Source organism: Anthonomus grandis, chromosome 1, assembly GCF_022605725.1.
Source record: "Anthonomus grandis grandis chromosome 1, icAntGran1.3, whole genome shotgun sequence".
Classification (NCBI taxonomy): Eukaryota; Metazoa; Arthropoda; class Insecta; order Coleoptera; family Curculionidae; genus Anthonomus; species Anthonomus grandis.
In genome coordinates this window covers 19,926,779-19,941,220 of record NC_065546.1, presented here as the reverse complement: position 1 = coordinate 19,941,220, position 14,442 = coordinate 19,926,779, and the positions used below count along the sequence as shown (strand labels likewise).

At 30.8% G+C, this 14,442-nt stretch overlaps 1 protein-coding gene across 2 annotated transcripts in view; it reads right to left on the bottom strand.

Annotated features, from left to right (window-relative positions):
- Nucleotides 1–829: 829 nt before the first annotated feature.
- LOC126739447 (heterogeneous nuclear ribonucleoprotein L) overlaps nucleotides 830–14,442 on the bottom strand; it is an 840,569-nt gene continuing 826,956 nt past the window's right edge. For both annotated transcript variants that reach the window (XM_050445127.1, XM_050445137.1), the window contains exon 11: nucleotides 830–8,652. In XM_050445127.1, the coding sequence (XP_050301084.1) occupies nucleotides 8,528–8,652 (125 nt within the window). In that variant the 3' untranslated portion in view covers nucleotides 830–8,527. The remainder of the gene's footprint in view (nucleotides 8,653–14,442) is intronic.

Here is a 14,442-nt window from a genome sequence, read left to right as displayed (position 1 = left end):
CCTCCTCCTATCTTATAATAGATGATAAAATCGTTAGCGAAACATGTCGAGAGTAAAAATGTAAAGAGGTTATTATTAATATAAAGAGGTTAGTGGTAAAAGTGTTTTGTGATTTTAGTATCACACCAAAGATTCCAACCATAAAAGAAGTACTTATGAACGTTCAATACTTAATTTTTGTGAGCCCGCTTCATTACGACACCAGTATAGTCCACTATCTTTGTTTAATTCAAAATTAATTTAAATCAAGTACGATTTTTTTTCAGCACAATACGTATGACGCGATATAGATAGAGATGAGTAGATTATAATTCTATCTATTTATTTTTTTCTTTCAAACATCTTTTTAATGTGTAACATTATAGTAGTAACAAAAAATTAAATAAAATATTCAGATCCGACTTCAAAAATGCAGTTGACGGAATTTGAAAACAATATTTTATAGAAAAGTGGTTCAGATGTTTTATCATTTTTTGGTTTTCTCTTAATCAATATTTGTTTTTTTAATAAAACTTCATTCCTAAGAGATATTAACAAATTAATTAAAATATTTACATTTTCTTTACAATAGCTGGTGTATTACCCCAGACAAACTATTAACAGTAGAATAAACTAATATATCAACAGACAACATAACAATATCACAGAGAGAAACAACTTTGTACAATATATAAAGGGCAAATCCAAATTAAATGTGTAGCTGCCCTATATATTTCGCACTTAGAAAGAGAGAGAGCACAAGAGAGAGAGAGAGAGAGAGACAAACATATAAAAAAGAGAGAATGTGAGTGTGACATATACTAGAGGCACGAGTAATTGACTCAAAAACTAATGTTTTCTTTTTATTTTTTAATATATTATAATTAATCATAATTAATATTAATATACGACACAGATGCTTAGTTATTCTTTCCTTTAAAGAGAGATAGAGGAAACACTACATAAAATAAACGACATACAGGAATCTGCTGCTGCTTGGGTCTGGTATTTGGTGAATTAATGTGTGTTTTTCCGAGTTAATAATTTGTCTGATATGTGTCACGTGTAAAAAGTGGCAAATTACGTCTACTGACATTCCTCTTAACGATATGATAACAAAGTGCTCATAAGACAAACCTAGTAAACTAATTTGATATGTTTCTACATATAAAATAACTACCAAATACCAGAGTAAGTACCTAAATATTTACCACAAATAGGTATACAGAGTCTAACAATAACTACTTCTAAATATTTGACGACTCCCTCGATTTTTCAACAACTAAACTATTTTGGAATCGCGAGTGCCGCCAAATTCGTCAATAAATAACTAAACTATAATAGGGGATAGATAATTCTTTTAATACTACGTTTACAATTTACTATTTGTCTTTTATGTGGAGGCCGCTTCGAGCATTTGCGAATCCGATTTCAGTAACTTTTTGCGCAAAAAATCGTAGTGCGATTCTCGGGTTACATCAAAGGCTTGAACGGATATTGTTATATGGTAATATATTATTAATTCTATTTTTTTTTTGGATTTCTGTTGCCGACTGTAGATTAAAAGTGTGAGTGTTTGGAAAAGGTATGATTCGTTTTCTTTATCAGTAATTTAAAAAATCAAGCATCATGGACTCTGCTTATGGTACTTTCATATTTAAACCAGCTTAATATGAATTAAAGTGTAATTACTAAAATTGAAATATAGAGTCAATTTTTTTTTAAACGATGTTTCGTTTTTTCTGCACCACATTACTTCATATAAACTAGAAGGTGGATTTGTTTAGTTACTTTAAATATGAAACATTATTTTTGTACAGTTAATTAGTGTCCAACAACGAATCTTTTTTAGGCAATTAAATTTATAATTCCTTTTTCTAAGCTCTTAACATTTTTAAGTAATTTCTGATTCCTTCAAGGTACTTCATCTTATTATTATGTATACGTACTTATACATAATTATTGTTATGTAACTATATGTTCCTTCCTTCACTATTTCCAGGTAGTTGAAGTAGGGGTTTATATCTCTTAGAGACAGCTCGAGTAATTTCATTTGGCATAATTTTGGATTTCTTCCAGGTCGTTAAAGATATATGCATTTCTTCAGGGCAGTTATATTCATATTTTTTGGGATGAAGTCATTTCTATTCTCTAGTAATTTTTTTACTCTTTCTAAGAAGTAGAAGTTACTTACTATAAATTTTAGTTATGTGAAGTCATATTTATATTTCTTCTTGGTAGTCACGGCTTATATACTAGGCTTTTGAGACAAGCAATATCTCTTAATCTCAATTCAGGAGGTTAAAAAATTAAACCTAAATTATTTCAGGTCCAGGCTTTCAAGCCATTTTTATGTTCTTCTTTTAGTATTTAAAGCCGTTTCTTATTTATTTTCGGATTGCTGGGGCGCTTCATATGTATAATAAAAAATTATTCCTTATAATAAAAAATAAATAACATCGGTGTAAATTTATTTTATTCGCAACGGTCCGACCATATATTTGATTTCTCTAGGGTAAGAGAAAACAAAGAAATACAAAATTACAAAAGTTCATTATTTATTGACTCTTTTTTCTCCAATAATGTCGATTTTCTTCGGTAAGAAATAAAACCCAAATTTAATAATGAAAATCTCTGTCATGTTGCCAACTTTTCTTCTTTAAAGTTTTTCGATAATCCATCGATTCGGTTCCAGAAGAACCATCCCGTAGACTCATAGCTTAGCACTGTTTAAGTAACCTGGAGTATTTAAAGCATATAACTTAAAAGTTCTAAGAAAATTGTCATGTCTATTTTTGAACAACAGTTCTAATTGAGTTGTATTTTCTGTGAACAGTTTAAATTAAATTACCATTGGCCTACTCTGGATTAGTTATTTATACCTATTCTTCATATTAAAACTAAATAAATATGATAAAACCTCCAAGTACTTTGTTAAATTTATTAACCAAAGATTGACAATTAGTGAGTATAAGCATAAATGCACTTTTACTTTCTTCTATAATAGAACTTCCCACGCCTATGATTCATAAAAAAAATGCCTCTTATGTTTGGTTTGTTTTTGTTATTCATATTGACCTCATATATAATATTGATTCTGATATATATTCCCTTAAATCAATCTGTAAATTCAAAATTGCTATCAATCGCTTTTGCGCTTTTTAACGACGTCACACTTTTCCAAGCACTTTTAATATATGAAGATGTAAAATAAATGGCTCAAATCACCATTGATTTTTCAGTAAAGTTATTTTTTTAAATACGGGGAGGTGGACGCTATAGACAAGTAATTATTTAATTTTACCCAAATTGCTAAATTGAACTATAATGGCGATATTATATCTATTATAATTATTTATGAATAACACGTGTAACTAGAGCTTTTTTGATTTTTGAAAACATTGCAAAATAAAGTTGCTTAGGCCATAATAATATACGTTGCTGAAAAGTGAACAACACCCCGAACTTAAATTACCCTCGTAAGCGTGGTCCCTTGAAATCATATTGAAACTTATCAATTTTTATACAGTGTGTGTTAGAGCTCAACGCATTGAAAAATAACTTTATCTAGAATTAGTTTTTAGCAGGATACACTGTATAACTTAGAGGGCGTTGCATAAATAAATAAGAGGCCGTTACGCAGGCTCACAGTTTAGTGGGGAAGACGATATGTAGAAAACTAAAAATTATTTGGAATATTATGAAATTTCTCTATACACGTATATTTATAATATATACCCTAAGGACGAAACTGGTTTCTTAAGCTTAAGCATTTTAAATGTAAATTTTTAATATGGTAGAAAAAAATGTTTAAAAGTTGGGATATGATTTAAAAGTTATGAAGGAATACCGTTGTTGGTATACTACCTATTACAATTATTCTAATGTAGCAATATTTTTAATATAAAGCCCTGAAAAAAATTGCTTAAAAAATACGAATCGATTTGATATGTACCTAAAAATATGTAATGGGTTCATAATATTTGCTAAAAAGTTTCATTTCTTGAAATACTTCATACATAGTTAATAATATATTGACTTCAGTTATATATCTTACAGAATATGTACTTGAAATTATGATTTTTAACATTGCACAAAAGATTTTATTCGTTGAAAATGAATTTAAAAAGAAGCCGTAAAAAGTCTTAATAAACTACTTGCCAGCACAAAATAAAAAGAATACAACTGAAATACATTTTATCACACTAGACACTAAAAGTAGCTCGTTGCAACATTTTAACTTTTTTAATAACGTTCTAGAATATGCAGTAATTTACGATATGTCACTACATTTGATATAAATTCCTACAAGGTCGCTCTAGCAAAATCGGATAAAAATAGAATTTTGAACTGAGGGGCGGTATTTTTAGATATGACAACTGTGCATTTTTTTTCTACATACTATAATTTATATATGTTTGGCAACTCTGGAATATGCGCACGATGCCTTTATCTAAAAATGTAGACGGTGTATGTTTGGGTAAGGATTTCAATTAAAAACATATGATTATGATATTTCATCAATTTGGTCTATTTTTTGATAGGCTTGAGAAATATATACGGCCTATCCCACCAGTAATACTGAACAATTTAACAGGAGATCTTTAGAAAACAATACCAAATGAAGATTAATGTTAAAACGAAAAAAGCTGGTGTTGGTGATTTAATAAAGGCTCAAGTGTTAATATTTTTGAAGCTTTTTTTTGACCTAACCTTGATTTTGATAGCTCTTTTTTAGACTATAAAGGCTCATCAACAGCCTTCCTCCTCAAAATATAATACTATAATTAACTATAGAATAGATATTATTCCAATCTTTTTAAATTTAGTGATTTCTAGAGAATTACCATTGTACTATGCAGAATAAACTTTACTGCAGATTGACAAAGTGCTTGTGTCCAATCATGATTTTGATCAATGCATATACAAAGGTAGTATTTTGCTAAAAACGATCATTAAACTCACCACATCTCTTTGAAAGAGCTATATTGTGTAGTGAGATTTCCAAGGTATAAAGTAAAAGTCTATTAGCAGATACTATAACCAATTTGAATTCAACATTATTATAAGTCTTCCAATACAAAAAAAAAACGCAGTGTTATAAAAAGCCTTAAGGATAAAAATAATAGTTGAACTATGGTTGTTGAGGTTAGTGCTGCACAAGGAATAAAAATGTCAAGCCTAGGCATTTTCGCCTTACATCACAATAATTCAGACAATAATGACCAGGAATATATTGATAGGAAGATGATCTTTAATAATGCTACTACCTTCTTCTTGACCTAGCTGAATGAATAAGCAATAGCAATATTACTTGAGTAACTTTAACTTAACTATTACTTAAGTAAGAAAACAGGCTCTTTTTGCGTAAATGCTATAAATAATACCCTACTCAAATCATGCAAAACTAGACCTCTTCCTATGTAGTGGCCTTCCTAGTATGTCGCCTTTCGAAAGATTTTTTAAAGGCTATCGAATCTGTGAACCATAAAATTCTTTTAAATAAGCTGAAAACATACGGTTAGAGAAAATTCTTGTTAGCTATTACAGTCATATTTTACAAATAGACAACATTTTGTAAAAGTGTGAAATAATGAAACTAAAATAATCTGCCATGACACCATATGATCTAAATGAAAAATTTGAGTCCAGTCGAAATAAAGTCATTACTTGGCCAGAAAAGAGCAGTTTGCAATTAAACAAATTCTGGAAAACTATGGATATGGAAACTAAGCATATGGACACTTGATGTTTATTTATCTAATGATTTTTAACAGAAATCTCCAATTTTACAACAAAATAAACAACAGTAAATTAATTATATCCAACAAGATCGAAACTAAAAAATTATATTAATAATTAATCCAGTTACTCTAGGGGTCTACTTGACTGCCAATCTTATTATGACTTCTCTGTATATATATATATAAACTCCTGGAAAAAATTATCGCACCACTTCATTTTTATTTAATAAAGATTAAAAAATTAGTAATAAGCACTATTAACTATGCATTATTTATAACAATAAAAATTATATTTTGTTTAACAAAACGAGATTTAAGTAACTAAATTCAATACAAGGAAAAAACATCGATTTTTACAAATTTGATACAAAAATAAAACAATAGAACCATAATGAAGTCTTAATATCGTATATTGCTACCTCTAGCTGCAATAACCGCTTGAAGTCTTAGTGGCATTCCTCGTCTCAAATTTTGAAAACTTTTCTGCGAAATGTTTTTCCACTCCTCACGAGCAGCATCTTCCATGATAGAGCATAAACATAGTTTCTGTCCAGTTCTGCTTTTTGTATGAGAAAAGATATACAACTGTTTCAACTAACATTTATTTTTATTTAAATTTTCTTGACAAAATAATCAGTGGTGCGATAATTTTGTTTGATAATTTTTGCAAAAGGTATATCCATGCTTATTGAATATACCTATGGAATCATTGCAGCATAAAAAGGTAAGTAAGAGACCACACTATAAAGGCATACTCATAACCGTGGTTAACGAAATGTAATTTAGTCAGTGATACAGCTGGTGTCATTGGTAAATAGTAAGAAGAACAAAACACCACAGTGAGAGCCTTGTGGTATCCCAGAAATTACCTCTATCTCATGACAAGAAGGTATTGGCCCTTATACACTCTAACTTATTAGATACAAAACTGTGCAACCATGTGAGAAGAGGATTACTAAAGCTCATACATTTTAATTTAGAATAGTCAGTGTAATTAGAACAGTCATTCTTGTACTTCTAGTAGGGAAACAACTTTATTAACACTGTATTATGTCATCTAAAATATGGTTTACTCTATTGTGGATAATTGCACACAGATTCAAATAGTTTTTCTACTACTTCTGAGAATTCTGTTAAATAGAATATTGCACGTCAGCTTTCAGAGATACCAGAATTTGGATATTCTTTTTAATAAACTTATTTTGGAAGTATATAGGTTTTTTTAAAAATAGAAAAATATTTGATACTGATAGGTCACTCACGCTTATAACAACAGATTAATACCTTTCCCCTCCCCCCCCCCCCACCTTCATCCCACAAAAGCGTAGCAAAATTAATGGCAATTTTAATGGCTTTAAATTTTTATGAGCATATAAAGTTTAATTGTAAATATAAAGTTTAAGTGTAATTGTTTTTTTGTAAATTTTTAAAGCAACATTAACTTGATTTGTTTTGTCGAACATTTCCTGTCATTAACTTACCATTTTAAAGACACTGTATAGATCATACATTGTAAACCATATTAGTGTTAATAACGATCAAACCACCTATATACTAAAACTCTAAATAATAAATCCTCTCATTTCCAAAATAAATTCCCCTGCCTATTTTACAAAATAAATTATTTTACGTATTTTGGAAAGTTTTAACCTAAATAACCTTAAAAAGGAAAAAAAAAGCAAAAGCTACCATTATAAGTTAAAGTTATACATAGGCAAAATTCGTATTTTATGAACAGAAATTAGTTGCCCTTTAAACACGTTCTCGAGCGTTATTTACTAAAAGCTTACTTGCGTCTAAATATCACGTTTTAATAATTCAGCGTCATTTTGTACGGTGATGCTAAGTCCTCGCTTTTAATACCAGAGCTTTTAAGATAAAAACTGTTTAAAAATGTTTCACCTCCAGAAAAATTTACTTTTTAAAAAAGAGTTTTATTTTAAATATTATTGTCGAATAATTTTTCTGTAAGCTTATTTACATTTCCATCAAAAAAAATTTTATTTATCTTGAATTACTTACCCAAACAATAACACCATTACTCACGTTCAGTGAAAAATTCATCTCATTTTATTAAAAAAGTATTCCATTAACAGTCAGCAAATTAATTAAAAAAAAACAAAGAATCAATTTCACAAGATATCCAGCAGATTTACGTTTTTATTTTATAAAATGTCACCCATCGAAAAATATAGTGTTTCAAAATTCAATTCTTTGGTCCGCTGTAAAAAATGTCATAATTATATTTTTTAACAGCTTTTCAAACGCAAATCTGCCAATTAATCCTCGAGACCTACTAATTAAAGAAACTAAGTACCTCAATAATAATAATAATCAACTCAAATTAAAACCCCATGTAACATACACACAATACAAACACAACAAAGGGTGTAACAATTAATTTTAATTGTGATAAACAATCTTCTTTCGTAACTTATTGCACTTATACTTTGTAATTTGCCGTTTTCTTTGAGCACTTTTAATTTCTAAGACAATTTTGTAACACCCCTAAACAAAGCGTTCCTTTTGTCAATATTATTTAATCACGCGTGTCATTTTTTAGGCCAGTTTCGACTGAACGCTCTGTACGATATAATCAACCACCATATATAAAATATGCATAATAATAACATTAAAACATGGAAAGGATATGTGTTTGTGTGACGGTTACGAACTAATTGAACAACGAAAACAGATATACACGAACTTATAATAATATAAAGTAGTTTTTGCCTCCCTTCCAGGAGACACTGCCACAAATAATATTAAGGAGCTGCTACGCCCTAAATAATGTTTGCTAGATCCTAGTTCGATCCCGGTTTCTGATCGTCCATCTTGGCCGATCCGTTTGCGTTGTTATCGCCGTTTCGGATCGTCATACTTCTTGACGATGAGAAGCACAGTTTCATTATGAAGGGGAATTTTGTGCCTAAAATATAAATAAATATTTTAAGTTTGACATAACTAATATTACAGTTTCACAATTTTCATAAAAATCTCTGTGTTTACCTAGGTACATTATGAAAGTGTTCATAATGTTTATGTTTGTGTTATGTATAAAAGTGCATCTTCATATCTAGCGCTAAAATCACGAATTTTAAGCGACTCTGTATTTAAATACCGTTTAAAACAAAATTATATAAAAAAAATTAATACAGAGAAACTTAATATGCTACTCCAAGAATTCCAAATATTTACGAATGCAGATTATTACATTATACAGGGTGCCTCCGATTAAGTCGGCACTATTGGTATCTTTGTTAATATTTAAGATACAGGGTCGGTTAAATTAGCAAACTAGTAGGATTTTTTCTGTTGATTAAAATGGTGAAAACAGAAAAAAATTGAACATCGCGTTTTCGAGAAAATCTGAAAAATGTACTTTTGTTAAATGGAATCCCCTGTATATTTTTACATAAATCAAAAGATAATAATTTTCTTAATAAAACAGTTTCTTTACACTAATAGCCTAAACCTAAAAATAACAAAGTTATAGCGATATTAATAATTTCGTCAAATTTAGGCAAGTTGGCTTTGAAATAAATAACATCAAGTAAAACTACTAATTTACAATAAATGAGCAAAAACATCGCCATCTTGTTCAATACATTTCTGAGCACACTTAAGCACACGTCTTGTAGCTTTTAACAGTCTATTAAGTAATATTCTTACATCATTTAGTTGATGGGGAGGTGCTCCATCCTGTTGATAATAGATTTGTTGCCGTCTCTCCAAGTTAACATATCTTTCAGCGTTCCAGATGTGAGATATGAGATCAACTCAACACATCTCCTTCCAGTCAAAGTGCCATCATAAAACATAGGTCCTATTACTTGGCTTCCTATTAAGCCGCACCAAACGTTTATACTAAATTGATTTTGAGGATTTCTGGGATCAGTAAGGAAAATATTTTCTTGGAACCAATAGTGTACATTTTTACGGTTTAATATACCTTTGTTTGAAAAATTAGCTTCGTCGCTCCAAGTTATACGGTTTAAAATATTATCCTTAGCTTCATATGCATTACGTAACCAGTTACAAAAAGCAAGTCTTCTTTCGTTATCGCCAGGCAACAATGTTTGTACTGGTCGATACTTATATGGCACAAATTTGTGTTTCTTTAAGACCCGCCAAATTGTTACTAAGCTCACACCGTAAGCTCTTGCTAACTCTCTAGTTGAGTTTTCCATATGAGCTTCAAAATATGCCAAAATAGAAATTTCAACATCCTCGCTTACTATAAATTGGTTCCTTCTAGTTCTTTTAAACACGTTTTCGTTACTTCTAAATTTTCTGTAGAGAATTAAAAAGTATCTACGGTTTGGCAAGTTATGAGTCTGGAATCTCTGGCGGTACTCTTCTAGCGCTTTGTCCCTATTTTTTCGACATACAAGGTAACATTCTAATATATCACATTTTTCGTAAAATATGCGTAAAAGGCATTTTACTAATTTAGATTTTACAAAAATCACAAACTTTGCTAACATGTAACTGTCAGTATTTCTTTATTTGATAAAATCTACGGCTACTGTCATTTTATTATTCAAACAGTGATTTATTTGTTTTGCTCTCAAAAAGTTCAACGCCAACTTGCCTAAATTTGACAAAATTATTAATATCGCTATAACTTTGTTATTTTTAGGGTTAGGCTATTAGTGTAAATAAACTTTTTTATTAAGAAAATTATTATCTTTTGATTTATGTAAAAATATACAGGAGATTCCATTTAATAAAAGTACATTTTTCATATTTTCTCGAAAACGCGATGTTCAATTTTTTTTCTGTTTTCACCATTTTAATCAGCAGAAAAAATCCTACTAGTTTGCTAATTTAACCGACCCTGTATCTTAAATATTAACAAAGATACCAATAGTGCCGACTTAATCGGAGGCACCCTGTAGAGTATTAAAAAAGAAATATAGATAAAAAACAAAATCATGAAACATAAAAATGCTGAATTGCTAAATGCTAAAAAAATAGCAAAAAAGTATTTAAATATTTGTGTTTAATTGTAACTCTTTATATCTTAACTAATTATTCTCTTGATATTTTTTAAAACTATTAAAAAAGACAAATTTCACAATGAAAAAACGTTTATACATACGACTCAAAAGGTAATCAGTTAACATTTAAAACCCTTTCTAGTTAATAGTAGATATAGAAATTGGTTTTAGTTAAAAAGAATGAAAATAAAAATTAAAGTTTAACTTGTAGCAGCAATAAATATTCCCGGAGCTTAAAAGAAGCCTTTTTTAGTGCCTAACTCTTCCACTAGAGGATGCAAGTAGTACGATCACGAAAAAATTGAAAAATTAAAGAATAACATTTTCTAAAAAACAGTCCTTTTAAATTAAAAAAAATCAGAATTCAAATCAAATCTTTAATCTCACTATAGTTCTACTTCCTTGCGATTAAATACTTTTTGCTATAAAATTCCAGGGTATTTATTGATGAAATAATAAATCATATTTTTTTTAGTATAATGAAATTTGATAAGGGTCATCAATTTCTTCTAAGAAAAGAAATCCTGGTCTGTGTGAAAGGACACTATTTGAAAAATCTCCCTTTTTAATGAAGTTTTCTCCTAAAATTTAATGCGAAAAAAATTCTTCGAAAATGTACATGGAACGCCATAGTTCTTACTATTAGCTTCGGAGTGATTGCGAAAAAAAGTATTAATTATAGAAATAAACGATTGTTTTCCAACAAATAGAATTAAAGAAAAAAATATATACTCTTAATAAATGACTAAATAAAATTTTTATAAATGTTAAAATATTTGTAGTTTTATTGCTTTACCTAAATTATACACATTATTAACATTTATATTTTTAAAACCAGGCAAATATACATATAATAAACATAACATATAACCACACAAGTTCTAAACAAGATATACAAATATAAGTTAAGTGAAAAAAAAAAGAAAGCAATTATCTCCTTCAGTATTGACATAAAATCCTGTATAAGCTCACCTGGAAAATTAATTAAATTAATACAATAGTACTTATAAAAACTCAGTCTACATATGATAAAAGAAGCTGAACTAATAGCATGTGAAAGATAATTTTTTAGAAAGTTACTGAATAGACCTAATTGTTAAACTATACAGGGTGTTCGAAAAATAGACGGAGATATTTCAATGTTTGTCGAAAAGTTTCTATAAACATGGGTCCGGAAATACACAGTTTTCAAGATATAGGGTGATACATTTTTTTTTAATATTATTTTTTTATTATTATTAAAAAAAATATTTACTCTTTGATTCTTTTGAAATTTGGCAGTATTACTTGTTGTATTAAGAGGCTAATTTAGCCCTAATTAGATTGAAATTATAAGGTCCAGTGGCGTCGCAATGGACATCTTAGAAAATATTATTGGCAAAAAAATTTACACCACTGCCTTTTTTTCAACTTTAATATTTATTGTTTGATTAAGCATTTAAAAATACAACTTTTTGGCCTCTTGTATTTTTTTCATATCTGACTTTCAAAAAAAAAAAATAAAACCCGTTTTATTGCATGCCACTGGACATAATTGGTTTATTAATTTTTGGCAAAAAAATCACCGGTGCCTTGGAAAACAAAAAATGATTTCTGGATGGAGGTTTAACATTGACAAGTGCCAGTTTTTCTAGAAAAATAATTATTATTAATAAACAATTATGATTTTTAAAAAAACGTATCATCCTGTATCTTGAAAACTGTGCATTTCCGGACCCATGTTTATAGAAACTTTTTATCATATTATTTTACAAGGGATCACCCATTGAAATATCTCCATCTATTTTTCGAACACCCTGTATACCATTACCGTGATAGATTTTTCATAGACTTCCGGTTTCCTAACAACAAAAAGGCTTGCCCAGTTGTAAATTTATAACTATTATCAATATGTTTTTGAAGGTGGTAGACAATGGTACAGTGAAAACATCTTGTCGAACTTGCATTGTCTTATTTATTTAATGTAATACGACGTTTCGGTTGGTAAGTATCTCCAACCGTTATTAAGTGTAAACTGACAGCAAACTACTATTCTATAGACTTATATACTAGATGTGTGCAGCGATGTGAAAAGGAAAGTCATCCGTGAAAAGAGTTGGGGGGAGGACACGTCTCTCTCTAGATCCTACACTGTCCTGAGAGTAGAGGCTTCCAGATGTTGGGTACATTGACGCTTGGCTGGCTGAAGATCCCCTGATTCTGTGAAATGAAAACTGCCTCTACGAACTTCCTCTTCCGCCAGTGCTGTTCCTTGTGCAGAATCTTGGCTTCTGACCAATGGATATTGTGTCCATTATGCCACGCGTGCTCTGCTATTGTTATTAACGTATTCTTGAACGTGCTAGTATGGAGCTGCTGCGATCTCAACTTAGCTACCACCGTTGGAAGAAAGCACAAATAGAAATCGAATGCAGTCAGCGATTCGAAGAAATCAAAGAAGTTACATTGGAGGAAGACTATCAATCAATCTTTGACAAAATAGACTTCGCTTGCCAGAAACTAAGAGAAAAGCTAAGAGCAGGCCACCTTTCAAAACTCCAAAACCTTAAATCCAGACGAACCAACAAAACTCAACCAGCACCAACCTCTAACCTCCCCGCCACCATCATGTGTCAAAAACAACCCTTACCGATGCTGAACAAAAGGTGTTAAACAGAGGATTAAACTTCGTCATATCCTCAAAACCATCCTTTATAGACATAGTGTCTTCAGTAGAATCAATCCACCTACCACGTCCTGAGGCCGATGAATTTCGACACGAGGTAAGGGTTGCTCTGGACTCACTTAAAAAACAGAAACCTTCGCAGAACATCAGCAAAGAAGAGGAAACAGCTCTCAGAAATCTCAAAAGTGAAAAGAACATCAAAATTCTTCCTGCAGATAAGGGCAATGCAACTGTGGTTATGGACCTGGAAACCTACGAAAACAAGGTTGAGGAAGTTTTGAACAAAGGCGAATACAGGCTACTATCTAAGGATCCGACGACAACCATAGAAGGTCGAATTTACAGAGCACTTAAGAAGTACTCCTCAACATTGTCGGATGCGGTACGCTCTAGGCTGACACCACATTATAGCAAACCTCCACACCTATACGGACTACCCAAGATTCAAAAGGAGCAAATGCCTCTGCGGCCCATCACGAGCTCTAGAAATTCGCCGACATCAGAACTCTCGAAATTCCTTTTGGAGATCATTAGACCGGTCCTGGGAAATGCAGCGTCTTTCGTGCGAAACTCTGCCCACTTTGTAGACCTTCTTGGAGGGATCGAAGTCGAGACCAATGACAGATTGGTGAGTTTTGATATCGAAAGTCTCTACACCAATGTACCCATAGGAGAGTCTCTTAACATCATCCGAGACAAACCAAGCAAGGATGCAGCTTTCTCAACTCGGACCACACTGCCTCTGGACGGGGTGATGGAACTTTTAGAGATCTGTCTTCGTAATTCTTACTTTCAGGTCAAGGATAGATTCTACGCCCAAGACGAAGGACTTCCAATGGGTTCATCTCTTTCCCCAGTAATAGCAAACATCTTCATGGAATGGTTCGAGGAACATGCAATAGATGCCTCCCATTGCAAACCCAAGCTCTGGCTTCGATATGTGGACGACACCTTCATCATCTGGGACAAAGAGGAAAAAGCACTTCAGGATTTTCTGCTTCACCTCAACAACTTCAGACCAACAATCAAGTTCACGATGGAGACAGAGAAG